Source organism: Bos grunniens, chromosome 26, assembly GCF_055505025.1.
Source record: "Bos grunniens cultivar Pamir isolate PY7600 chromosome 26, Bosgru_T2T1.0, whole genome shotgun sequence".
Lineage (NCBI taxonomy): Eukaryota > Metazoa > Chordata > Mammalia > Artiodactyla > Bovidae > Bos > Bos grunniens.
The window spans coordinates 21,729,629-21,753,911 of record NC_141190.1 but is presented as its reverse complement, the minus strand read 5'-3'; the positions used below and the strand labels follow the sequence as shown (position 1 = coordinate 21,753,911).

General features: G+C 51.5%; 1 protein-coding gene across 28 annotated transcripts in view; it reads right to left on the bottom strand.

The window, feature by feature from the left end:
• The window catches only part of PAX2 (paired box 2), a 90,520-nt gene extending 84,886 nt beyond the window's left edge, over nucleotides 1–5,634 (bottom strand). For 4 of the 28 annotated variants that reach the window (XM_086378170.1, XM_086378172.1, XM_086378177.1 and 1 more), the window contains exons 1-2: nucleotides 5,033–5,625; nucleotides 4,595–4,718 (exon numbers count right to left, since the gene is read on the bottom strand). In XM_086378170.1, the coding sequence (XP_086234296.1) occupies nucleotides 4,595–4,718; nucleotides 5,033–5,056 (148 nt within the window). In that variant the 5' untranslated portion in view covers nucleotides 5,057–5,625. Of the gene's footprint in view, nucleotides 1–90; nucleotides 1,595–4,594 lie in introns of those variants that run through there. The other 24 variants (XM_086378166.1, XM_086378167.1, XM_086378168.1 and 21 more) reach the window with 19 other exon arrangements.
• Nucleotides 5,635–24,283: the final 18,649 nt, after the last annotated feature.

The following is a 24,283-nucleotide window of genomic DNA, read 5'->3' as shown; positions in this document are numbered from 1 at the left end:
TACTTTTTTTCCCCTGCCTTTCTTCCATTCCCACTTCTTCCTGCGCCCCTCTCCCCACTGCAACTGCTAGAGGATCAGTTAAATACCCACCCCCACTCCTCGGCCAACAGCCCAGGTTAAGTGTGGCCTCAGGCGTGGTCCCCTTTGGGCAAAATGGTTGGGAGGAAGTGGCTTGCTGGTGGAGACAGTAAGGAAATCCCGTCCAGTTCGGTTCCAAACAAAGAAAGTTGTTCCTCCCAGGACCTGCAGTCAACCTGCCAAAGCCAGAGCGGAGATAAGCTGGCAGGGAGAGGCCTGACCAAGGGTAGGAGTGGAAGAAGGGAGAGAGGAGGAAAAGAAAGGGATGTGAAAGGTGCTGAGGGACCAGAGAAGGCACGTGTCTCTGGAAGGGCCTAGGAGGCTGGTTGGGGCCAAGCCGAGGTGCCCACCTGGCCATCTGCCCTCTTCACTTCCTCCCCCAGGGTGAGAGAGTCCCAGTGAGGCTGAGGGTCTGTGGCGAGTAATGATTAACCCTCTTCTCAGCCAGGCCCTGAGCCCTGAGCCTGACCTGGCTGGTGAAGGGCGATTGTGCCGGCGGACCTCGGACGTCCCCAGCGACACCTTCCAAGCCACCGCCAAGGAGGGGGCTGCGGAGGAAGGGGACAGAAGGTAACATGCAGAAAACCAAAAGGCAACGGAGTACAGGGCAGGGGGAACGCAACTTCAGATGCTGGGCAGACCGGGGAAATGAAATAGCCACCGCCAACGTACAAGGAAAGGAAGGGGCCAAACGCGGGCGAGGGCGCGCGGCTCCGAGGCGCTGAGGAATAGTTGAAGAGGGGCGGGCTGAGTTTTCTTCGAGTTACAGCAAGCACCAAATCTACTCTCTCGGATCCGTCCGCGGCGCTCCCGCCCTCCCTGCCTCCTCTTCCAGCAGCTGTGCGGACGTGAGGAGCAGGCGGAGAACGCGCCAGAGCCGAGAGCGGGTAAGGAAGGCAGGGGGAGCCCCGCCAGCCAAACAGGGAAGCCAGGGGCAGGGCCGCCCAGGCAGGGGCCAGGCTGCTCGGCGCCGCTAAGTGGCCGGAGACAAAGGACCGGAGCGGAGGGGAGAGGGTACCACGGTGGGGAGAGAAGGGCTGATGAGACGGGGAGAGTACCAAGGAAAAGGGGTCTCTCTGGGGACCGGCCGAGGGTCGTCTGCCCCTGTCGCCTCTGCCCACCCCAGCCTGGAACTGGGATGTCCCGGGGGCTCACTATCGCTTGGCTTCCAAGCCGGAGGGCCTGTGGCCTGGAATCGGGCAGCTGGGTGTTGCTGTGTCTGTGGGGTCGTGTGTTTGTGTGTCTGTGCGCGCGCACGTGCGCGCGCGCGACTCGGTTTAAGGAAGGGGGGAGGGGTGGAGAGGGGAGGGCCTTCGCCTTTGGGTCAGACCCTTATCCCTGGCTGCCACAAGCCTCCGCCCTCTATCCTGCGCGGTCCAGAGCGGTCCATCCACCGAACTTGAAACAAAAGGGCTTAACCGAATCCCTCTGGAGTCGGGGCACGAACTCTTTCTAGAGAAAGTGCTTTGGTCTGAGACTTTAAGGGTTACCTGCATCCAGGATTGTTTCTTAACTTTCTGCAACTGTTCCTGGGAGGAGGGGCGGGGAGGGTGGGGGGAGATACAAAGTATATCTCGGACAGAGAAAAAGCCCAGGTCTCAGTAGTTCACTCCGGCTATGTCTGAACAGGCTGGTCGGGAAGTCTAAGACCTGCGGATAACGAAGGTAGAGAAGAAACTGATGGAGAGAGGAAGCCTCTTTCAATTTCTAAATCTATGGAGAATTTCTGATGTGTCTCCTTGAGGGCTGAACGCCTCTTGGTGAAGGGATCCTGTGAGTGTGTGAGTGTTGTGAGGGTGAGAAAGATCTGTGAGGCAGGTGGAGTAAGTGTCTAGGCAAACAGCTGTGTCCAAGGCGGGGCTGAGATAGGCGCTCAGGACCCATACCCAGCACCTCCCCCTCCCCTCTCTGCCCTCAGACGAGGCTGCACCGAGGCCAAGGCCTCCGCAGCCTCTTCCAGCGGGGCCGCCAATCAATCCTGCAGGTCAACACAGCAATTAATAACGGGGTGAGGAGGCCTGGCAAATGAGGGCGGGAGGCGTCAGGCTGTGTCTCCCCCAGGCCCCGAGGGCCCGGCTGCAGGAGTAGGGAGTAGGAGGGGTGGGGGTGGGGGATAAAGACCCCTGAGAACTCAGCGTGGGCCCAGAGCCACAGGAGGGAGAGGCAGGGGATCAGTGACAAGGAGGCAGAGAACCTGCTGGGTCAGGCCAGTGGAGTAAAAGGAAGGTTATTAAATAAAGGACTTATTTTTATGGTTCTGAGAGTAGAGGCGTCGATGGCCAAAAACCACAATTGACCTGATAGCCGATCCTTTCCAGTTACCCCCTCCCTCGCTTTATCCTGGTGGTCTTCGCTGTTTCCGGACAGGCTCAGCGATACTAAATAAAACCCGCCTCCTTCGCAAACCCGTCTGCGCCGGTTGCGCCAGCGCGTCCTCCAGGCACGCTCGCTCCTGCGCTTCATTTTGAACCAGCCGTATGGGTCTAAGAGGGGACCCGGGGCCCTCTAGGGCACGCAGAGTCCTGGTTTGTGCTGTGCCTCGGCCAGAGGTGTTCAAAAAAGAGGGGAGAGCCGAGGGACCGGAGGAAGGCAGTGAAAAAAGAGTGAAGGCGCCTTGGAAGGGAAACATTTCCTTGCTCAGACCCAGCCCTGCCTCCTGCCCTGTTCCGCAGCTCCTCCCTACCCTTCCCCAAGGCCCGGCTGGGCTGGCGGGAATGTGATCCCCGCGTCGGCCAAAGCGGGGAAAGGAGGGAAGGGAAAATTGGAATGCTATGCGCAGCCGGTCTTCCCCGGCCGCCGGGCGGACCGCGCCGGGAGAGTGGATCATCGGGCAGATGCAGGTAGGCGCAGGCGGCCCTGGGTAAGCGCCCTCGCCTCTTGTGGAGTATCCCCAACGCCAGGAAGCTTGAGATGAGGGCCCGGAGAGGTGCCCCAGGATGCCCCCACCGCTCTGCCTTCTCCTTCCCGAGGCTCTGGGGATTGGGTCGGGCTGTGTCTTCCGGGAGACTTACAGGGACTGGGAGCCAGGTCCATACACCCCAGGCCTGCGAGGCAGTGAGAGCCGCCTTCCACGAGGGAAAATGGCAAAGTGGGAGTGTCGTGAGCCTGAGCAGACAGGACCGGGAAGGAAAGAGGGGTGGGGGCAGGAGGCGGTAGGAGGCAAAATAAATAGATTCAGAGGGAGAGAGAAGCTCTGTGCAGGAGGGGAAGAAAGGGGGAGAGAGGTTCCCAGGAAGGCCCAGCCATTAGGTCTGTCCTTGGGCTGCATATTTATACGGTCGAGGGGGTGCACAGATGGGCTCTCAATTGAATTCCATCTTCAACACCATCAGAGATTGATTTTGTACTCGCTTTTAATTTTGCCATAATTAATTAGATCATTACAACTGTTTGCTATTGATCTCCCTACTTAAACCTCTGGTGCGGAGGGGTGGCCCAGATCCCTAAAAGCCAAAGAGGCCCCAGTTGACACTCTTGAGGACCCAAGTTCCCCCAGTGAGGACAAGGCCCCCAAGAGGGAATGGAGGTAGCCGAGGGACTAGGCCAAGAAGCTACAGAAAGGGCAGTGCTGAGGGTGGATAAGCAGTTGAAAGAACTAGAGCCTGAGCTGGTAGATGTGGGGAGGAGGGAGAGGAAGAAGGTGATTTGGAGAAGGAGAGGAGTGAGGCAAAAAGGTCTGGAGTTAGTCCTTGACCTCTGTGGTATTATTTGAAAAACTCTTGGAAACCTGATCCAACCCTCTCCCTCCTTGACAATCTGAAACTAAACTTGGGTCCCTGGCTTTCCACCCTGTGCTTCATCAGGAAACCTAGTGGGCAGACAGTGGAGGTGGCCGGCCTGGGGGAGGGAAAAGAGAGAGGGAGAACAGCCTTCCACTGCCTTAGCCCGTTGGGTAAGAGCTTCAGATTCTCCTCCCTACTCGGGTCCCCTGGGGCCTGCCATCCCTCTTCTTGTCCCAGGCCTCCCTGGAGTTGTTTATTTTGGGAGCAACCTTCTCTCCACACACTTTATCTACACCAGTGCTTACACTCTCGCTCATACTCAAGTACACAAGACCCTCACACATGTGCACAGACACTTGTGCACACAGCCTGTCCCCACCCACTAGCACACAGGCACATGCACCCACATTCCATCCCCACTAGAAACTAAGGCCTTCCCAGTGCTCCCAACTTGGGGGAAGTCGGGTAAAATATTTCTACACTGAAGGAAAGCAAAGGGGAAAGATCAAGTCCTAAACGCAAAGCAAGAGAGCAAAGGCCAGATTCTGCAAAGAGACCAAGAGAAGTTGTAAAACTCACGTTTTCTGGGTGGAAAGTTTTTCGTCGGTTTAGAGGACACTGGGACGGAAGGCGGGAGGCCTCAGCGGTGGGAAAGAGGCCCCAGGGTCCCAGTCCCCAGCCGTGCCGCCCGGCAAGCACCAGAAATAAAGAGAAGTGGAGTCCTCAGTTGGCCGCCCCCGTGCGTTTCAGTCACCCCCTTGCCTGTGGCGCCTCAGGGTCCTCCTCGCTCTTACCTGCCCGGCCCGCGCGCTGTTCCATGCTCTGCTCCCCGCCGCTGCCGTCTGGGCCTGGGTCTCGCTTCTCGGCTTCTCTGCGGCCCGACAGCGCGTCTCGCCTTTGCCGCCGCCGCCCTGAGATCTGGGCGCAGTCACCCAAGACCGAGCGGCTCAGATAACCTGGGCTGCCCGCCGCCTTGGCTGTGCGTTCCGCTCGCGCCCGCGCTCACCCAGCCGGCCGCGCCGAGGCACAGCCACGCGCCCGAGAGCCCCAGGCTCTCCGTCCCGCGCACACGCGCGCACACGCACCCCGGCCCCGAGCTCGCCGCAGGCAAGCCGCCGCCGCGCTGCCGCAGGCACCCAGAGACCGAATCCCCAGCCTAGACGCCGGCACACCCTCTCACCCCACCCCCCTCTTCTTCGCTGTCACTCGCTCCCGTCAGTCGCCAGCCTTACACGCAGGGGCGTCTTCACTCTCATGCGTTCCCCAACTTTGTGCGTTCCTCTTCTCCACGACGCTCAGCGTTCGCCCCCTGCCACTTTCTCCACCAGCACTTGCTCCGCCGCCTGCCACACACGCCTTAGTCTTAATACATGTTTCCAAGATTCCTACAGACGCACCCCAACTTTCTTGGGCGACATAATCACTCTTCGTCGCCAATACATTGTGAAACTGCTCGCTAAATCCCTTACAAGCCTCTCCTGCTCTAAATTTTCTTTCCATTCTTCATTAAAAAAAAAAAAAATCAGAATAAAAGGAAAAGGTTCTGGCTTCCCTGCCTTCAGGAAATGAGGCAGGCTCAGAAGAAAGGGAGAAAGCCCAGAAACCTCCCTGGCTCTGGCTGTGCTCAGAGGCCCACCCGTCTGAACCACCCCCTTCCGCATTATTCTGGTCTTCTCACTCCAAGTTTCTTCGACTCTCAGATTCACACCTCTCAAGCACACTCATGCTTTCCATCCCTGATCAAAGGCTCACTTGAGCTTTGTCCCACTTCGGGGCTCTCCCAACCTGGAATTTACACCTCTCACACCTTGGTCACAAGTTCTCCCTCAAACTTCTACACCACTTTGCCCACACACACCCTCTTATACTCCTTCTTACACACTCACACACTTCTCAAGCACCACTACTCCCACTTCTACCCCCCAGGAACTCTTTTCTCATCTGCCCCATTTCACACTCCCACTCACTTGCTCTGGGCCTCCCACTCTCTTGCAGCCTTTGCTTACACATGCTGAGTAACACTGAGAAGCAGGCAAGATAAGTGCTGGGTGAGCCCCAGTGTGCAGGCAGAGGTCTGTGGCTGGTCCCATCTCCTGCACAAACACCTCCAGGCTCCAGGCAGAAGGCACCAAAGCAAGGACCGAGGCCCAGGTCCGAAAGGCCTACCAAGACCACTTAGCAATGGATGCTCTTTAGCGAGAGTCCCAGATACTTCAGTTGAAGTTCCTTCAAAAAGATTGTGCACCTCAGGACTGGAGAGGCATAGGCACCCAGAGGCCAAACCCATATAATGGCTCCCCAACTTAAAAAAAAATTTTTTTTTTTGCCACGCACAGGTTTTGGGATCTTAGTTCCCTGACCAGGGGTTGAACCAGGGCCCTTGACAATGAAAGCTTGGGGTCCTAACCACTGTACCACCAGGAAATTCCCCTCCCCAGCTTAAATTAAAAAAAAATCATACTCCAGGACCATGAATCTCTACTCTTTCAGGCAAATCATGGCCGAGTTACCATCTCACCACCAGTGTGTAATTTAAAACATCAGACTTTGCTGGGGTTTCTTTTCTTCTTAACTTCTTTTTAAAAAAATCAAACAATGATTTTCCAATATAAGCGTATGGAAACTTAGAAGTAAAAAAAAAAGTTTTTGCTTTTTGTTATACACAGAACACTATTCCCAAGGACAAGGATGGGAGAGCAATGTGTATAAATGAAACCCTAGTCTATCCCCTCCCCCCAATGCATTCTCACGCTGTTATTCCATTACACACAAGTGAGATGTTCACACACATAGACTCTCTGTCACCCACTCACATGGGCCATGACCTGCTGAGTCACACCTCCTCTGCAAGGCTCTTTGTGCCTTTGTTACCACTTCTAAAATAGTGATTATAATCCTTGCCCTTCTCCCATTTTCTCTTGAGAAACTTGGGTGAAAATGATTGATAGAATGTGAAGTGTGACCACAGACATATTCATTGCTTTTATTCCTGTGTTTTCAGAAGCAGGAACTGAGACCCAGCATTACACACACACACACACACACACACACACACACACACACACACACACAAGCAGGGAGGCACCCAGTGGGGAATCAGGTGTTTTGAACTGGGGACACTCACATACACAGCTTAGTGTCCCTGCCGGCTCCTGAGCCAGCTTGTCACAGTTACCTGAACACAGGGCCCAAGGTTGGGGCAGTGCCAGGACTGGGGCCTAGGCCCAGGGGAAGGCAGCTGAAGCCATTGTGCTAAGCAGCCTGTCGCATACCAGTGGGACCAAGAGGAGGAAGTTTTCTTAGCTCTTGGCTCTGATACTTTTGGAGGTTTGGGAATTCTGGAGACCTGCAAAGTGATGCCAGTCAAAGGGCAGGCCCTGTACCTTAGCCTCCCTCCAGCCTTCTCTTTGTCTCCCAGGCCTCACCCCTGTCCTACACAGTCTCTCAGGGCCCTCCTGCTCATTGCCCGCCTCATTGATTGAAAGTCTCTCTCAGGTTCTCCAAGGAGTCCCAGGAAAAATGATCCGCCAGCCTATTGATTCTTCATTAGAATTACATTTTCACGTGTGCTAAATTGGTTTTAAAAGCTTTTTCTGTTGTTATTGTCTTGTCAGACCCTGCGGTCCAGGGCAAACCAAGTTAAAACGTTGTGGCTTCTTAGAGAAAAAAAAAATCACCGGGGCCAGGTCTGTGATTACTTGCTTTCCTGCCTTATTGTTGTCATGATGACAATTGTGATTTGCTTTAAGTATCTTTAGGAAAAGAGCCCTGCAGGAGGCCACTCTTGTCAGACTAGGGCTGGCTAGGGGTGTGAGGGGGTGGATGTGTGTGGAGAGGGCTCTGAAGCCCATGGAGGAAGGACACAAGAGTAGTTTTTCTTTCTTTAAAAATTAAACTTAGCACTTGAACCTGTATTAATTGCTTCTGGGACAAGAGGAAAGGTGAAAGTTTTAGAAATCACTTTTTTCTCTATCTCCTTCCAGATTGAACACAGGAGAAACAGAAAACACAACCTCACTTATTCTAGCTCCCTGCCCGTTCCCCTAAATAACTGGAGAGGGGGTGTGTCAGTATTTCACAAAGTGCTGAGGGCGAGGTTGCAGACTTCTGCTTTGTTGTGGGGCAGAAGCCCAGTCACAAGGATGCTTTTAATCATTACACTTTGTGCTGGGGGAGGAATGAATCCAAATGGGTAGAGAAGAGGGAAGAGAGAGGTAGGGATTCCTACAGAGAAAGGGGGCTGGGGGCCCAGACTATCAGAGAGAGACACACAAACAGACACAACCCAGAGTCAGTCTGATGGACTATTCCTTGCAGAGAAGCAGAGGATAAAGAAGAATTCAAGGGAGGAAGAAAGGAGGAAGAAAGAAGAGGGAAAAGAGGGACTGAGAAAAGGAAACGTATAGAGGAAGGGAAAGAAAGTGAAAAAGGTAGGCAGAGGAGCAAGCCCCGGGGAGCTGGCAGCCCCTCCAGCCCCGCCTTCTTCCTGGCCTGGCAGCCGGAGGCTGTACTGGGGTGTGGGTACAGGGCGGCTGCGGAGCCCAGGCAGGAGAGCCGAATGTCTCCGTGATGTGTTTATCCCCTAATCAGTTCATTAGTTATAAACAACATGACATTAGAAGTTAGGAGGCAGTTGATATTAATTTTTATTTAACTAGTTGATGTTTAATCCGTCACGCCAGGCTGGGTAGCAGCGAGAAAGATCTTCCTGACACAAAACCAGTTAGAACTTCATAAGGCGCAATCAGTGTCCGCGCGTTGAAACAAACAAGAGAGACAGAGACAGAGAGATAGGGAGAGACAGAGAGACAGAGGCAGCCTCGCCAGAAATGGAGGCGGCTAGGCGGCGGGGGCGGGGGAGGGCAGGAGAGAAGTAAGCTGGAAAGGCTGAGAATACAGAGAGGACTGCTCGGGCGAGTGGCTGGCAGTCCAGAACTGAGCCCCAGGCCCAGCACTGCCGGAGGCAATACTAAGGGGCTCAGCGCCCCCCGGCATGCCCGGTCCCAGGAGCGGTGGGGCCATGAGCTAGGGGCCCTGCCAAGCCGGGCCGCGGCCACCAGCAGCCTTCGGCCATGCAGTGCTTTGGGTGTCCGGCGGTCTGGAGGGTGGTCAGAGGCTAAAGTCCCAGCCAGGCTCGGCCCAGACTTTCCCATACGGTCCTCTCCGAAGCCCAGAACGCCGTCCTGTCCTGCTCCAGGAAGAGCGGCCGGCAAGGAGGAAAGTAGGGAAAGGCGAAGAGCCCGTGCCCAGCGGCTCAAGTCTGACAAAGTTTGTTGCGATCGCAAGCCAGAGCAGGATATGTGTGTGTGTGTGTGTGTGTGTGTGTATGTGTGTGTTGGGGTGCTCGGCGGTGGCAAAGGGGGAGGAAACGATCGACAGTCTAGCGATTCTGCAGGCGGGAAAGGGTTTTCCTCCCAAGTTGGCCAACCCCTCCAAGAGCGTCCCCGCGTGCTGGACTCCCAAGTAGAGACCAGGCTGTGTCGGTCGCGGGTTCCTCGGGTGGCCTTGCCCAGTTAAGCTCCCTTCTCAACCCCGCCCCCAAGCACGAGCTGTTCGGCTTTTTCCACCTTCACCCCGGGCACCGGCCGGGCACTGGCTCGGTCACGGCTCGGTGACCCGGCACGGACGGGGAAGGGGGGTGGCTCGGGCTGTAGTTTTCCGCCCTCGCGAGGGACACTATTTGGAGGGGCCGAGGCATCCTCACCCGCGCGCAGACTCAAGCCGAGCATCTCACCATTTGCATGTTAATCTGCCTCCACCGCGAAAAGGAAATCGCTGAAATTCCGAAGAAAATTGCCTCTCGCCAGCGGTTAATAGTTAACTCAGACGGGAAAGTTCCCAGGGAAAGGCGAATGCTGGGGCGAGTGGCGCAGGGGAGGCGGCCTGGGAAGGCTGCGGCCCGGCTCCGGCCTCTCCCCTAGCCCGGCGCGCCCTCTCCCTTCGCCCGGCGCGCCTCCCCTCCTCGGGGCGGCGCGTCCCCCACCCCATAATTAGCATCGTTTAGTTCACAAAACCCTTCCTGGGAGAAATCTGTTCCCTCGTTCCGGGGCTCAGTTCAGCACCTGATTCCGCCGGGTGAGGCGAATAAATCACGCGGTGGTGGCGGCGGCTGGAGACCCCGACCCGAGCCCGCCAGACTGGGGCAGCCGGGAAAACGAAAAAGTGAGAAAGAGGCGGCCAAGTCAGGAAAAACGATTTAGGGAGATGGTGCAGCCCTCGCGCAGGGAAAGCGAAGGGTCAGGGAGGGGAGATCCAAAGAAAGACAGGGACTCAGAGGCAGAGTCGGGACCAAAATAGAAGAGGGAGGTACAGAAAAGGACCGAGAGAAGAGAGGCAGAGACAGAGAGTGAGAACAAAAAAGCGAACGAAAAGGAAGGGAAAGGGGGAGGTTAGGGAAAAGGGAGGAAACAAAAGAATAAAGGAAATAAAAGAAATCCAAAAGATCAAATGCTTTTGTTGTTATATCAAAAAAAGAAAAAAACAAAACTCCCCTGCGAGGCTCAGCTGTGGAAGCGCGCCCCGCGGTGGCCAGTGCTCCCTGCCCAAGGGCCGAAGACCCGGGAGCGCAGTTTGCGCCCTCAGCGCTCTAGGCCGGGTCGCGTAGAACCCGACTCCCGTTTGAAGTTCCAGGGCACGGGGCGCACAGGAGTATCTGCCCTCGGAAGCAATGGAGTTTGCGTGTGGGATGTCCTCCTGGATAGATGGCCGGGAGCGGATGAGTAAATAAAAGGCGCACGGCTCTTTCTTGGGCGCGCACTGGGCACCAGGAACTTTCTGCCCCAGCGCGAAGGGAGGCAAGGACTGGGAGAGAAAAGGCTTCTGCTGCTTAGCTCAGAGACCAGCTTTCCCGTAGCTAGAACCCCCCTCCCACTACCACACATACTCTTTGGCAGGGTCCACCTGCACCACCACCCGCTCCCCCACCAGCCCCCTTACAGATTCCTAGCGCCCAGGCGGGCTCTCAGGGGCACAGCTACGAGAAAAAAGTAACGCGTCGAGAACCGCGACCCGCACCAGCGGAGGGCGCATTTCCTGACTCTCCTTCCCGCGGCTAGAGAGGCGCGGCGCAGGTTCAGCTGGCTCTAGGGGCCTGGCACGGCATTGGGCTGCCCAGGCCAGAAGTTGGGGAGGAAGAAAGGGAAGAAGAGAAAGAAGCGGGGGAGGGGGTAGGGAACGTGCAGAAGAGAAGCAGAGAGAAATGAAAAGTGGAAATGCGGGCTGGAGGGAAAGGCAGAGCAAGGGTGTTAGGGAGCGTCTCCCCTTCGGTCTGACCCTCGTGGGAGTGCTCCCTCCCAGGTCTCAGTCATTTCGAGCCCCTGTCCTCTGGCCCTTCCTCAGGACGCCAGGCAGGAGACGGAGACCCGGAAAGGCCTCTGTGCGCGTGTGAACAGAGGGTGAGGAGAGACAGGCTTCCCTGCCAGCCGGGCAGACCCCAGGATGACAAGCATTCCCAAAATTTCCAACCTTTGGGACTTCCGGGTCAATGTGGTCCAGCCCACTTCGCCCCTCCTCCGGGCTTCTACCCCTTCCTCCTGTCTTGTTCCTCTAGCCTGCTCAGCCACTGAGCTGACTAGAAGAGTTGGGGGGGGCGGGGGGCGGGGGTTAAATACCTCCAAGAAGAAAACCGGTAATTCAGTCAATTCCAACTTTTTCACAGGGACAGGAGAAACTGATATCTAGACCAGAACACTTTGGGCTGGGGAGGAGGCAGTGACCAAGCTGACTTATGTGGGAAAGCACTGGTCAGTCAGTTAGTACGACGTGGGGCTGCTCTGTGATGGACACTGGGTTTATGGTACTATACCCCAAGTTCGTATGCCTGAGGCACAGTGAGGCCGAACAACACCAAAACGTTGGGAATTCGGAGCAGAAAAAGGTTTATTGCAGGGCCATGCAAGGAGAAAGGGTGGGTTATGACCCCATCAAAACCCTGAACTCCGAAAGGTTTCAGCAAAGCATTTTTAAAGGCAAGGTGAAGAAGGGGCGTGGTTGGTTGTTGCAAACTTTCTGGTGGTGGAATCCTTTGTTCTTGCAGCTGTCCATGTAGGTCAGGTCCCTATAAATCTTCAACAAGGCAAATGCTATTCTTTGTTCTGCAACTTTGTATTTCTGTATGAATGGTAAGGTGTTGTACCTTTAAAGACCAGAGCCTTGAGAATGGGCTATCCTGTATATTTCAGGCTACAGGCAACATTTTTAACTCAAAGCAAAAGCAACAGAATACAAAGATTGAAGTAAAATAAACATCTAATGTGGAGTCAGATTTTTTTCTTCCCTATTATTCAGTTCAGTTCAGTCGCTGAGTCTGACTCTTTGCCACCCCATGGCCTACAGCATGCCAGGCTTCCCTGTCCATCACCAACTTCCAGAGCTTGCTCAAACTCAGGTCCGTCAAGTTGGTGATGGCATCCAACCATCTCATCCTCTGTCGTCCCCTTCTCCTCCTGCCTTCAATCTTTCTCAGCATCAGGGTCTTTTCCAGTGAGTCAGTGTTTTGCATCAGGTGGCCCAAGTATTGGCTACAGCTTCAGCATCAGTCCTTCCAATGAATATTCAGCACTGATTTCCTTTTGGATGGACTGGTTGGATCTCCTTGCAGTCCAAGGGACTCTCAAGAATCTTCTCCAACACCACAGTTCAAAAGCATCAATTCTTTGGTGCTCAGCTTTCTTTATAGTTCAACTCTCACATCCATATATGACTATTATATTTAAGTAGATAAATCACACACTGGCTCTGCTTTTAAGGAGGATATCACCTGGTGGCAAAAAGAAAGTTTTTGCCAAGAAACTCCAGAAAGTGTCACAATATGGACTGGAAGGGTGACTGAGACACAGGGGGTGTCAGAGAATGCTTTGTAAACAGATGAGGTCTTGCAAGATGATGAAATGTACACCAAATGCGGGGGATACCTGGCTGAAATATTCCCAGGCAGAAGATCAGGAGCAAAAGCGTGGGGAGGGGGCAACAACCCACCTAGCTGGGAAACTGCAAAGGATTCTGTGCGGCCAATATGGATGTGAGAGTTGAGTCAAGGGGAGCAAGGTTGGGAGGTAGGTAGGGCCTAGATCAAGGAGCACTTTTGCAAAGGAGTTTTGATTTCTCATTTAGGCCATGGAGTGTCATTGGAAGATTTTATACAGGGAAGAGAAAAGATCTGATCTGGAGAGGAAAGACCACTGCAAATGTAGATGGTGGGCTGGAGGTAGAGAAAGCAGCAGAGACTGGGAAAACTGTCTCAGCAAGAGAAGATAAGAGGTCTTGGAACAAAAACGTCTGAGGGAAATAAAGAAGAGAGGGTAGATGTGAGAGATGAAGGCAGGATGGTCAAGACTCAGGCACAGATTGGATGTGTGTGTATATTGTGGGGTGAGATGATAAATTAAGGTCTGTCTGGGTCTCTGGGTAACTTAAGTCTCAACTCTGATCCCTCGCCTCCCCCTCCCCTCTTGTCCCCTCCCCCTCCACCCATCCCCTTGCAAACCCTTCCCTTTCAGTGGTTATATAAGTGGAAACCCCATGTATCATATCTGGAGGCAACTCTTTTCCCCTTGTCTCATGCACCCTTACCAGGCAGTCCCATGTACATCACAGGAGAGGAAATTCTCATTAACTCTAAGACAGAGAAAGCAGCATCTAAGAGTGAAAGATGGAGCTGAGGTAGACCCCTCCCCTCTTTCAGTTCCAAAGCATACCAGTTTTCTGGTCTTGGGCACATCCCTTGAACTCCTTGTGCCTAAGTGTTTACATCTATAAAGTAAGGACAGGATATTTGACTTGGGGAATTATTGGGTGGTATTAAACATGGGGTATAGTAACCACTGACATATAGAAGCCCACCCCATGCCCAGACCTCTCGGCAAACACTGATTGAGCATTGTCTCATGCACAGGCACAGGGTGTCAGTGGGTATAAAGAGCAGTAATATAAAGATATTCGGGGAAGTTGTTGATCCAGAGGGAAGACCAGGTGTCTGACTGGAACAAAATACTAAAAAACAATATGTCTGAGAGCTTACTGCATGTCAGACATGCTTTGCATACATTAATTCTGTGCATTCTGCCTACTATTTATTCCTAACTACTTTAAAGATGAGGAAACTGAGGCACAGAGAGTTTCAGTAACTTGTCCACAATCACACAGCGAATAGGTGGCAAAGGTAAGATCTGTACCCAGATACTGCCTCCATAACCTATGCTCCTAAGCACATGCTATGCCAAGTATTCCTAGGGCCCACTGCGGAGTCAGAGAGAAAAGAGACACAGGCTGTGGTTCAGAGGTTGGGTGGGTCCTTCAGCACATCCAGTTGGTGAAACCCAGGAACCCTTCTCCCTTCTTCTTCCAAATCCTCATACCTTTCACCATCTCTATACTCTTCTCTCTCCTCTCTTCTCTCTCTCTCTCCTCAGAGCCTTTGAATCTGGAAACCCAGAGTTAGCTCCTGTGACCTGGCCAGCCAATTCTGTGAGGCTGCAGGGCCAGCAGCCCTCACCCAGCCTTGCAAGAAGCTGGGAGCCCCACCCTAAGAGTTTTCCAGCCAGGCCTTGTCCCTTCCCATGAGACCTCAGGCTTTTCCAGCTTCCAGGCCAGCAACCTCAATATGGGGTGGGGGTGGGGGTGGGGGGCTCCCTGCCACTGGGCTTAGCCTCTGATCGGGCCTCGTGGATCCTGATCCTGAGCACCAGCCGTGGCAAGAATTCCCTGGATTGAACCTGATGCCCTCCACCTACAAGCCTGACCTGGGTTGTCCCATTTGAATCCCCATGAGCTGGGCCAAAGCACCCTGGGAACTGCAGAGGAGCATGAAGGACCCTACTCATGAGCCCATCCTCATTACTGGCTCTTCTGGGTCCACAGAACAGCCACTGTGACAGGTACCTTTCCCCTATATGCTAGAATCATCCTATAGTTGCTCTTTTCTCTAAGCCTGCAGAGGTCTGTCTTTTTCCTCTTAGAGCAGGCGTTATCTTTGCCAAAGGCAGAAATTGAAAAAGTTCTGGAATAATCCAGGACTGTGGAAACTATCTTTAACCCTTCCAGTAAGAGTGAGACAGAAATGAATGTGTGTGGCAGGAGGAGGGTTTTGGGCCTTTGGGTTTGGAGGGGTCTCATTTTTTTTTTTTTAACTGGAATTTAACCAATTCCCCACCTATTACACTGAATGGCCTTTTCTCAATGATCTGTGAGTTCTTTAAAATACTCACTGTGGCCAGGCAGATATTATACCCAAAGTGCCAGTGCTGTGGAGCAAAACCATTTATGAACTTTTGGGTGTCTGCCTTCCCAGGTTGCAGCCCAGTCTTTTGAAAATCTTCCTCCAAGATGGACAATGTGTTAGGCAATACGCTGGGTCACCCAGAACAGACACTAGGAATGAAGGTGACTGCATGGATGTGAATTAAGAGAGAGTTTTCTCTGTTGTTTCCTCCTCCGCCCTCCACCCCCCACAGCACTTGGTCAAGGGAAGCTGTCTGAGGGGTGGCGGGGGTGGGGCGGAGAGAAAGGCTGCCTGCAGCATCCTTAAAGTAAATATATCCCCTCCCAAGAACAAATTATTCTCTTAGTTTCCTCCTCTGAGTGAGGAGGCTCATCCATTCTGCCCGGCGAAACTAAAGAAATAAAGCCCCCAGCACAGCTCCTGGCACACGTAGGGGCTCGCATAAATGCTATTGTTCTTTTCGTTTGTCTCTAAAGGAGTCCCGCACTGCATCAGTCACAGGCTTGGGGTTGACGGGTGGGAGCTGGGAGCCCTGAGGGTGAGCTTCCTGCCGCAAAGCCGCGCCTCCTGGACCTGGGGCTGCGGACCCGACTTGTTCCCCTGGCGCAAAGCTGTACGTTCGGCTGCGCAGGCGCGCGGACCAGGGCTAGAGGTTGGACCACAGGTCAGATGCGGGATGGAGATGAGGGATGCGGACTGCGCTCGGAAGCCTCTGCATCCTCAGCCAGTCTGCAAAACGGTACTGGTGGCCGCCGCCGCGGAGCCCTCCAGGCTTGGAGCTGCCCGGAGCCCAGCGCATCTTCCGCGCTTCGAGCGCGCTTGCTCGCCGAGAGCCCGCACTCGATTAATAATCATAAACCCCCCGCTCACCCTCCTCTTAAAATTAATAACTCTGTAATTAGAGTCATTTCATAAGCCTCCTGAGCCGCCGAGGCCTGCCCGGCCGCTGGCCGACCCGCGCGCTTGGCCGAGAGGTAGAACGAGGCCCGGCGCGGCGGCCGCGGCATCTGCAGGTAGAGAATGAGAATTAAAATCGCTCTCAACAATCCAATACACTTTTTATCAGCCATCTATCTGAGAGCCGGACCCATTCATCATCCGAGGCATTCTCCCTGAAAACAAGACCCATTCAGATTTTATACAAATTATCATATTTATCATCGTCTCCAACTCCGGAGTAACATCTCCGCAAAGTGTCTGCCGTCTCCCCGGGGAGCCGCGCGGCTCGGAGCGCCCGAGCGCCCGCCCGGCAATTCCCCCGCCGAGCCCCCTCCCTTCGCCCCTTCTTCCCCCTCCCCCTTCTCGGGTCTCGTCTCTGGCCTTTGATCCACTGTCTCTGCTTTCCCCACCGCTCTTTTCTCCCCACTTCCCATCAATCTCTCTTTCTCTCATCCCTCTCTCGCTCTCTTCTCCCTCTCATCTCGCCCTCTGGCCTTCGATCCGATCCATTGTCTCTCTGCTTTCCCCTCACCTCCTAGAACACTTACTCACACACTCTTCCTTGCACCACCCACCCCTGGCCCCCCAGTCCACCCCGTGTCTCCCACCTGGTCTCAAGGGCCTGGTCAGGTCTTTCTTCTCTTCCTATCTCTCTCTCTGTCTCCATTTCGGTCTGTCTCTCTGGGTCTTTAGTTTCACCCCACCCAGCATCCCCATTGCCCTGCCAGAACCAAGCAGCAGGAAGGGCCGTTTGTGACCGCAGCTCATGCCTCCCCTCGTGGATGGAGGAGGTGTTCCACAGTGGGAGTCCCCAGGTTGATTCCAGGTGTCAACTCTGGCCCACATCTGGGAGCATGAGAAAGTGAAGCAAGGCCACAGGAAAGACACAGCCATCACACACTACAAACACACACACAACCCACCACACATACACACACTACACACATGCACACACATAGCCCCCAGTACATTCATCCCCTCACCACAGACCCACCACACATATACACCCTCATACACACACAGCCCATCACCCAACACACACAGCCTCCAACCCAGAGCCCTCAATACACACTCCACACATACCTCCTGACTGTAATCATGTAACTGATCTCACTACACATTAAGCCCCTCTCATACCACACACAGCCCCCAATACATACATAGCTCCCTACCACACACCTGGCCCCCAATACGTACAAACATAAGGGCAGAAAGTCACAGCTTCTAAAAATCTAAGTGTGCTCACTATACGCTCTTGTCCTCTTACCCAGATTCTCAGGCCCTGTCCTCTACCTTCTGTTACCGTGGTTTAGGCAGGAACAGATCAGGCACTACAGCCTCTGGAAACACCTTCTGGCTTGGGTGGGGAAGTAACCAGCAAGAACTTAGCTCCCTCAACCAGTTACTGAAGATGCTCTGCACTGACCCTCAGGAGTTAATGAGGCCTCCCCAGTTCAGACCCACAGACATTGGGGGCATTTCAGAAGGGGCTTTTATTCAGATTCTATGGAGGGAGACCTCACAAAGAGTAACAGCAGGAATGTTGAGAACACAGGTTTCTGACTCAAAAAACCATCTGTGAGTGATTACTTCCTTTCTAGGCCTCAGTCCTGAGGGGTGACCCTGCTGGCCTTTCTGGGGACATTGAGGCTCCAGTATTATATTGAGGTCCTCCATGACCCAGCCTATCCTATTTCCCCTTAAAAACCTGCCTCAGTGGGGTGCTGTGGAGGAACCTCTGGCTGTAAATCCTCTGGGCCCTTGGTTGGTTGATTTATTTGTTCCTCAGCCATTAGTTCAACAACCATTACAGAGTGCCTTCTCTGTGTCAGTTCTGTGGTTGGCAGGGGTCATGGTGATACAAGAGACATAGTCCCTGCCTCCATGGAGCTTACAGTCTAGAACGATGCTGTCCAGTGGAATTTTCTGTGATAGTGCAAATATTCTGTATCTGCACTTCAAGATGGTGGCTACTAACCATATATGGCAGTTGAACACTTGAAAATCTGAGGAACAGATTTTAAATTCTATGTATTTAAATTAACTTTAATTGAATTTAATTATTTAATTTAAATGTGGAAAATGGCTACTATATTTGCCAGCATAAGTCTCACAGGCAGGTAAGTCTTAATTTCTTTCAATGGAGCAGTGTATATATGAAGGAATTTCCCTCCTCTTCCAGAGATGTGGAAGGTTTGTGAGCAAGGGGCCTCTGAGCATGACTCCTCTTCCTGTTTGGACCACCAGTTTCCCACATGCAACAAGAAGGCACCCCAGCCCCACATGTGTGAACATAAGAACCTGTGCCCCTAAGAGAGGCCCATTTGAAAAATTGTAGATGAGTAATTCCCCATGAGAGAGTAATAATAGCATTTTTTGGCTACCAGACACTATTTGCACATGTAATTTCATAAGTCTTACGGGGGTTCATAAACACAGATGCCTGTGGGGGCAGAAATGGCTGGGAAGACAACAGGCAGGGGGACAAAGTTCTCTCTAAAGGATGGGATTGTCATGCTGAAGTGGGGGCCAGTGATGGCTAGCTGTCTAATTTTTTAAGAGTAATGAGGAATCTTAGTTTTTCTTTGAAATTCATTTAGAAATTATTTAAAATTTTTAAAAAATGTGACCAGGCAGATGACCAAATGATGGATGTGTAAGGATAGTCACTGTGGCTTTGCTTGAGAGTAGAAGTAATCTTAATGTCCACTATTAGGAGTCTGCTTGAATGTCATGAAATATTTATTCAATGGAATACTAGGCAGCCATAACCAAGAATCAAGTGAATCTTTGTACATAGGTGAGGAAAGATCTCCAAGGTGAACTAAGTGAAAAAAGTAAGGCATAGAACAACGTGTAACAGACCATTTATTTATTTTTTATGTTGGTAGGTACCATTTATTGATAAGTGCTTTTTTTTTTTTTTGCCACACAGCATGTGGGATCTTAATTCCCCAACCAGGGATCAAACCATGCCCCCTGCATTGGAATCATGGAGTCTTAACCACTGGACCACCAGGGAAGGGCTGGGACCATTTATTGAAAGAAGAAGAGGCATACATATATATGAAAGTGTTAGCTGATCAGTCATGTCCAACTCTTTTCCACCCCATGGACTATAGCCTGCCAGGCTCCTCGGTCCATGGAATTCTCCAGGCAAGAATACTGGAGTGGGAAGCCATTCCCTTCTCCAGGGGATCTTCTCAACTCAGGGATCGAACCTGGGTCTTCTGAACTGCAGGGAGATTCTTTACCATCAAAGCCACCAGGGAAGCCAGATATACATATACACACACACATTTGTACCTGCACAGATTAGCTCTGGAAAGATATACAAGAAACTGGAAATAGTGGTTACCTCAAGGAAGAGGGCAGGGGTGGAAGGAAGACTTATTTTCCTGTGTATACCCTTTGGCACTAACTGCATGATTATGTATTTACAGTGTAGGCTGAGAAAACCTAGCTAAAGGCCAGCTGTGGCTTTGGGGTCACTTTATTAAAGTCTCTTAAATCTGTTACAATCTTGCTTCTGTTTTTTGTTTTGGCTGTGAGACATGTGGGATCCTAGCTCCCTGCTCAGGGATTGAACCCACACCCCCTGCATTGGAAGGCAAAGTCTTAACCACTCATGGGGTGTCTGTTTGAAGTAGATGTTACTGACCCTATTATATAGATGAGGAAGCTGAGGCTCATTTGGATTAAAGTTGGTCAAGTATATGTAGCTGGTTAGTGGTGGCACTTCAATTCTAACCAGGTCCCTCTGGTTCGCTAGCACCACATGGCCTCCTCCCGGAAGTGGGGAGGAATGATGATGTCAATAACATCATCACTGTCAACAATAGTGTTTATTGGAAACGTTATATGCCAGGTGCTGTGATAAATATTTCATGTCTCATTTAATTTTCGCAACAACTTTATGAATTAAACATCATTATCATTCCATTTTATAGACGGGGAAGCTGAGACTGAGAGGTTAACTGCTTCCAGAGTTACACTGGCCAGAAGTGGTGGAGCTGAGTTCCCTGCCTGGGTATTCAAATTCCAGAATTTGGTTCTTAATCATCTCAACGCAGAAAGTTTTGTATCCTGGCAGGCGCTCATCCCCAAAATACTCTATCATACCTCCCTGGGGCCTGCCATGAGTGTACACTGTCTCCTACAGTGTGGACCTGTGAACACATTTGTTCAAACACATCTGTCCTGAAGTAGATGTCCTCAGGGGACAGACTTCTAGTGTTATCTTTCATAGTGAGAAGAAATGGATATCTGTTAGCAATGGTTCTTTGGATTCCTGGTGACTTGCCCTTCCTACCTACACCTTTGCACTGCCCTTTCCTCAGAGTGGCCAGAGTTGCCTCTTTTCTCCAAGTAAATATGTGCCTGGCTCCAGGGCCCAGGCACTGCCAATACTAAGTGATTGTAGAGCAGGTTTTCTTTCGAGTCTCTTAACATCCATTGAGAAAGGCAGGAAAGGAGTATTTATTCCCGTTGTGTGGATAAGGAAACTGAGGCTCACACATACACACATACCTGCACATACTGGTAAGAATGAAACCTATATTGTGGTGCAAATTAATCCACTTACTCCATTATCTCATGGCAAAGTCTCCAAAGTCCTTGCCCCCATCTGGGAAACATGCGAGGAGCATTCTCCAGGCGGGCCCAAGCTGGAGATGAAAGAAGACAGAAAAAGAAGCAAAGAGCTAAGGAAACAGCCATGGCCTTTGAGCAAGAAATTCCCCCATTGGCGGCTTGAGTTCTATGGTTAAAATTGTGGCTAAGTGCGACTGACAATCTGGTGTAGCTCTCTGTGACCAAGGATGTGTGTATACTCACTCCACTGGCTCTTAAGGCACTTGCTTCCCACACTGTTTCCCTTCCCTCATGACAACCCTGTCCTCCTGCCTAGTCTGATCCAAAGAGCAAGTGAATGGGAGGGTCTGAAGATTCTCAACCTGCCCCCTGAGCCCCCTCAGCCACAGGCCTAAATGCATGTGCTAGCCCCAAGCCCAGTGCATGATTCAGGAAGAAGAAGCAGGCAGACATTGAAGGAGCATCCCCTCCACCCTCCGAGCTGTGTCCATGTCTATGATGGCAAAACATGTGCTCTGGCAGGATCCAGAATCTTGGAGGGTCCAGGGTAGCCAGAGGCATATTTACATGTAGATGGCAAATCTGGCGACTGATATATTAGGCCTTTCCTAGGGCCTCAATAATCTCCTCTTAGGGATTCTTTTTAATATTTATTTATTTGGCTGTGCCAGGTCTCAGTTGTGCCACACCAGAATGTAACTCTTGGATGCAGCATGTAGAATCTAGTTCCCTGACCAGGGATTCAAGCCTGGCCCCCTGCATTGGCAGCTTTGACCCTTAGCCACTGGACCACCAGGGAAGTCCTGCCTCCTCAGAATTTAACAAATACTTAAAAGGAATTCCCTGGTGGTCCAGGGTTAGGACTTGGAGCTTTCACTGCCGGCTGGGGTTCAATCCCTAGTCAAGGAACTAAGATCCCATAGGTGTGTAGTACAGCCAAAACAAAAACAAACAAACAAAAAACAAATACTTATAATGTATATGCTGTGTACTTGGTTGGCACTCCTGTACATAGTTTTACAAGGGCGTTAGTTTCCTCCGGCTGCTGTAACGCTGCTGCTGCTGCTAAGTCGCTTCAGTCGTGTCCGACTCTGTGCAACCCCATAGACGGCAGCCCACCAGGCTTCCCCGTCCCTGGGATTCTCCAGGCAAGAACACCGGAGTGGGTTGCCATTTCCTTCTCCAATGCACGAAAGTGAAAAGTGAAAATGAAGTCGCTCAGTTGTGTCCGACTCTAGCGACCCCATGGACTGCAACCTACCAGGAAAATCCTCATGGGATTTTCCAGGCAAAAGTACTGGAGTGGGGTGCCAAAACAACACATTTATTAGCTTACCTTTCTTGAGTTCAAAGTCTAAAACAGGTCAGCAGGCTATGTTTCTTCTGGAGACTCTAGGGGAGAATTCGTTTCCTTATCTTTTCCAGTTTCTAGATGTCATCCACATTCCTTGGCTCATGGCCACCTCACTCTGATCTTGCCTTCTGCCCTCACATTTTCTTTGACTGCTATTCCTGCTTCCCTCTTATAAAAACCCTTGTGATGACATTGGGCATGCTTCAAAAATCCAGGGTGATCTTCTCATGTAAAGATCCTTAACATGATCCTACCTTCTAAATCTCTTTTGCCACGTAAGGTAAGATAATCACAGATTTGGGGGGTTGAGATTTGTGAGATAACCATTATTCTGCCTACTACAGCAAGTATTCACTCATCTAGTGCCCAATGACAACTCTGTGAAGCAGATGATATTACTATTACCATTTTGCAGATGGGGAAGCTAAGGCAACCAGAGGTTCCATTTGCCCAGTGTCATACACTAAGTACATGACAAAGCCATAATTCAATTCTAAGCAGCTTGTCTGTAAAGCCTGTGCTCTTAACCACCAAACTACAAGTATTTGGGGGCTTGATAAAAGCACATGCTCTGTGACATCCACAGACACTCCATATACTCAGACACCTCACATAATGTCTATGCATTATTCACAAACATATATATAACATACACTTGCATATGCCCTTCACATATATGCACTCTGCTCACATACATACACTCCATAGATACTTGAATATATACAAAAGACCTGGACACATGCATTCAAAAACATCCCCTCTGCTCACATGTACTCATACTGCATGCATATACACATGTCCTAAACACATATATACACATTTATGCACACTATCCCATACAGAGACTATGCATAAATACATATTCTGCATATAGACCAAATGTATTATACTTTCTATGCTATGTGCATACACAAACATCCTTTCACAACCACACAATGCCCTATGATACGTACATCTTGCACATGCATGCACACTGAGCCAAGCAAGCATAAATCTTCTTTAAAACATATCTTTCAAAAAGACACATAATGTGCCTGTGATAGCATACATAACCCATACATGAATACACCATGAACATGCAATATACTCAGCAAATACCTATCCGGTCTAGACACATATGTAACCTACACATAGACTCTATGCATTTATACCTTATTAGAGTCTCACCTGACAATTATACATATTTGAACATACACACCCTGAACCCCAAAGTTCTGTACTCTGTGTACCCTACCTACATATCTATTTACATACCATACATATATTATCAAGAACCACCATACACACACAGATAGAGTGGCCCTGGGGACACACATCCTGCACACGCACACACAGCCCACCTAGAATGCATACATTCATGCATATATACAATTCTTTCTTAATACACTTTATATGCACATCTTGCAGTTACAGAAATGTACATCCTATCCATCAGGACTAAATCCACAGTGAATTGTCTGCCTTGAGTAGCACTTCACACACAAAAATAACCTCACAACTGTACAGAGAGCTTCCTTAGGCATTCCCCGACCCTTGAGGGGGACTCTTATCCCCATTTTCCTGGAGAGGAGGCTGAGGCTAGGAAAGGGCGGGGCTAGCCCAAGGGCGGCCCCGCCCCCTCCCACCTTCGCCGTTGTGTGATCAGCCCCCGGCTCGTATCCCTCAGCCCCAACAGAAAAGTAGTTCCAATACCATGTTTGTTAACTAGGTTATCTAGGCTGTGGAAGATTTTAATGTTGAATTTTATAGCTTTACCACGCTCTGCCGTCCTTGTGAATATTGTAATATTGCATTTTTTACAAGTTACTCTTCTGTTAATGTTCCAGCTAGTAACTTTTATAATCCTCCTCAATGAAATTTTTTTGTATTCTTCCGCACCGTTAACCCCAATGGCGGCGCCTCGGCCCCTGGCAGGAGGCAGATACGAGATGAATTCCTCTTTAATCAGAAATAATAATAATAAAAACACACACGCGGCTCGGCTGCCTCTCACTCTGGCTTCCCTCGCCGCCGCGGCCGCCTCTCTGGGCCGCCTGTGGGCCCTGCGGCCTAGGCCTGGGGCGGCTCCGAGAGACAGCCGACAGCCGGCGCCCGGCTAGGGCAGGACCAGGCTCCCGGGCGCTTTTCCAGACTCTCGCCCCTTGGCGTCTCCCTCCCCGACGCCGCTGCTCCCGCTCTCCCAGAATCCGAGGCTCCACTTTCCGGGATCCAGAACACACTCCCTGTTTTCCATCCCTCTGCCTGTGTCTTTCCTTCTGGGCCTCTTTGGCTGTCTGTCTCTTCCAGTCACTGTTTCTGCCTCTTCTGTCTTTCTGCCTCTGTCCTCTAAAGCGCTCTTCTTTGTGGATTCTTCTCTTCCCCTCTTCTTCCAATCATTTC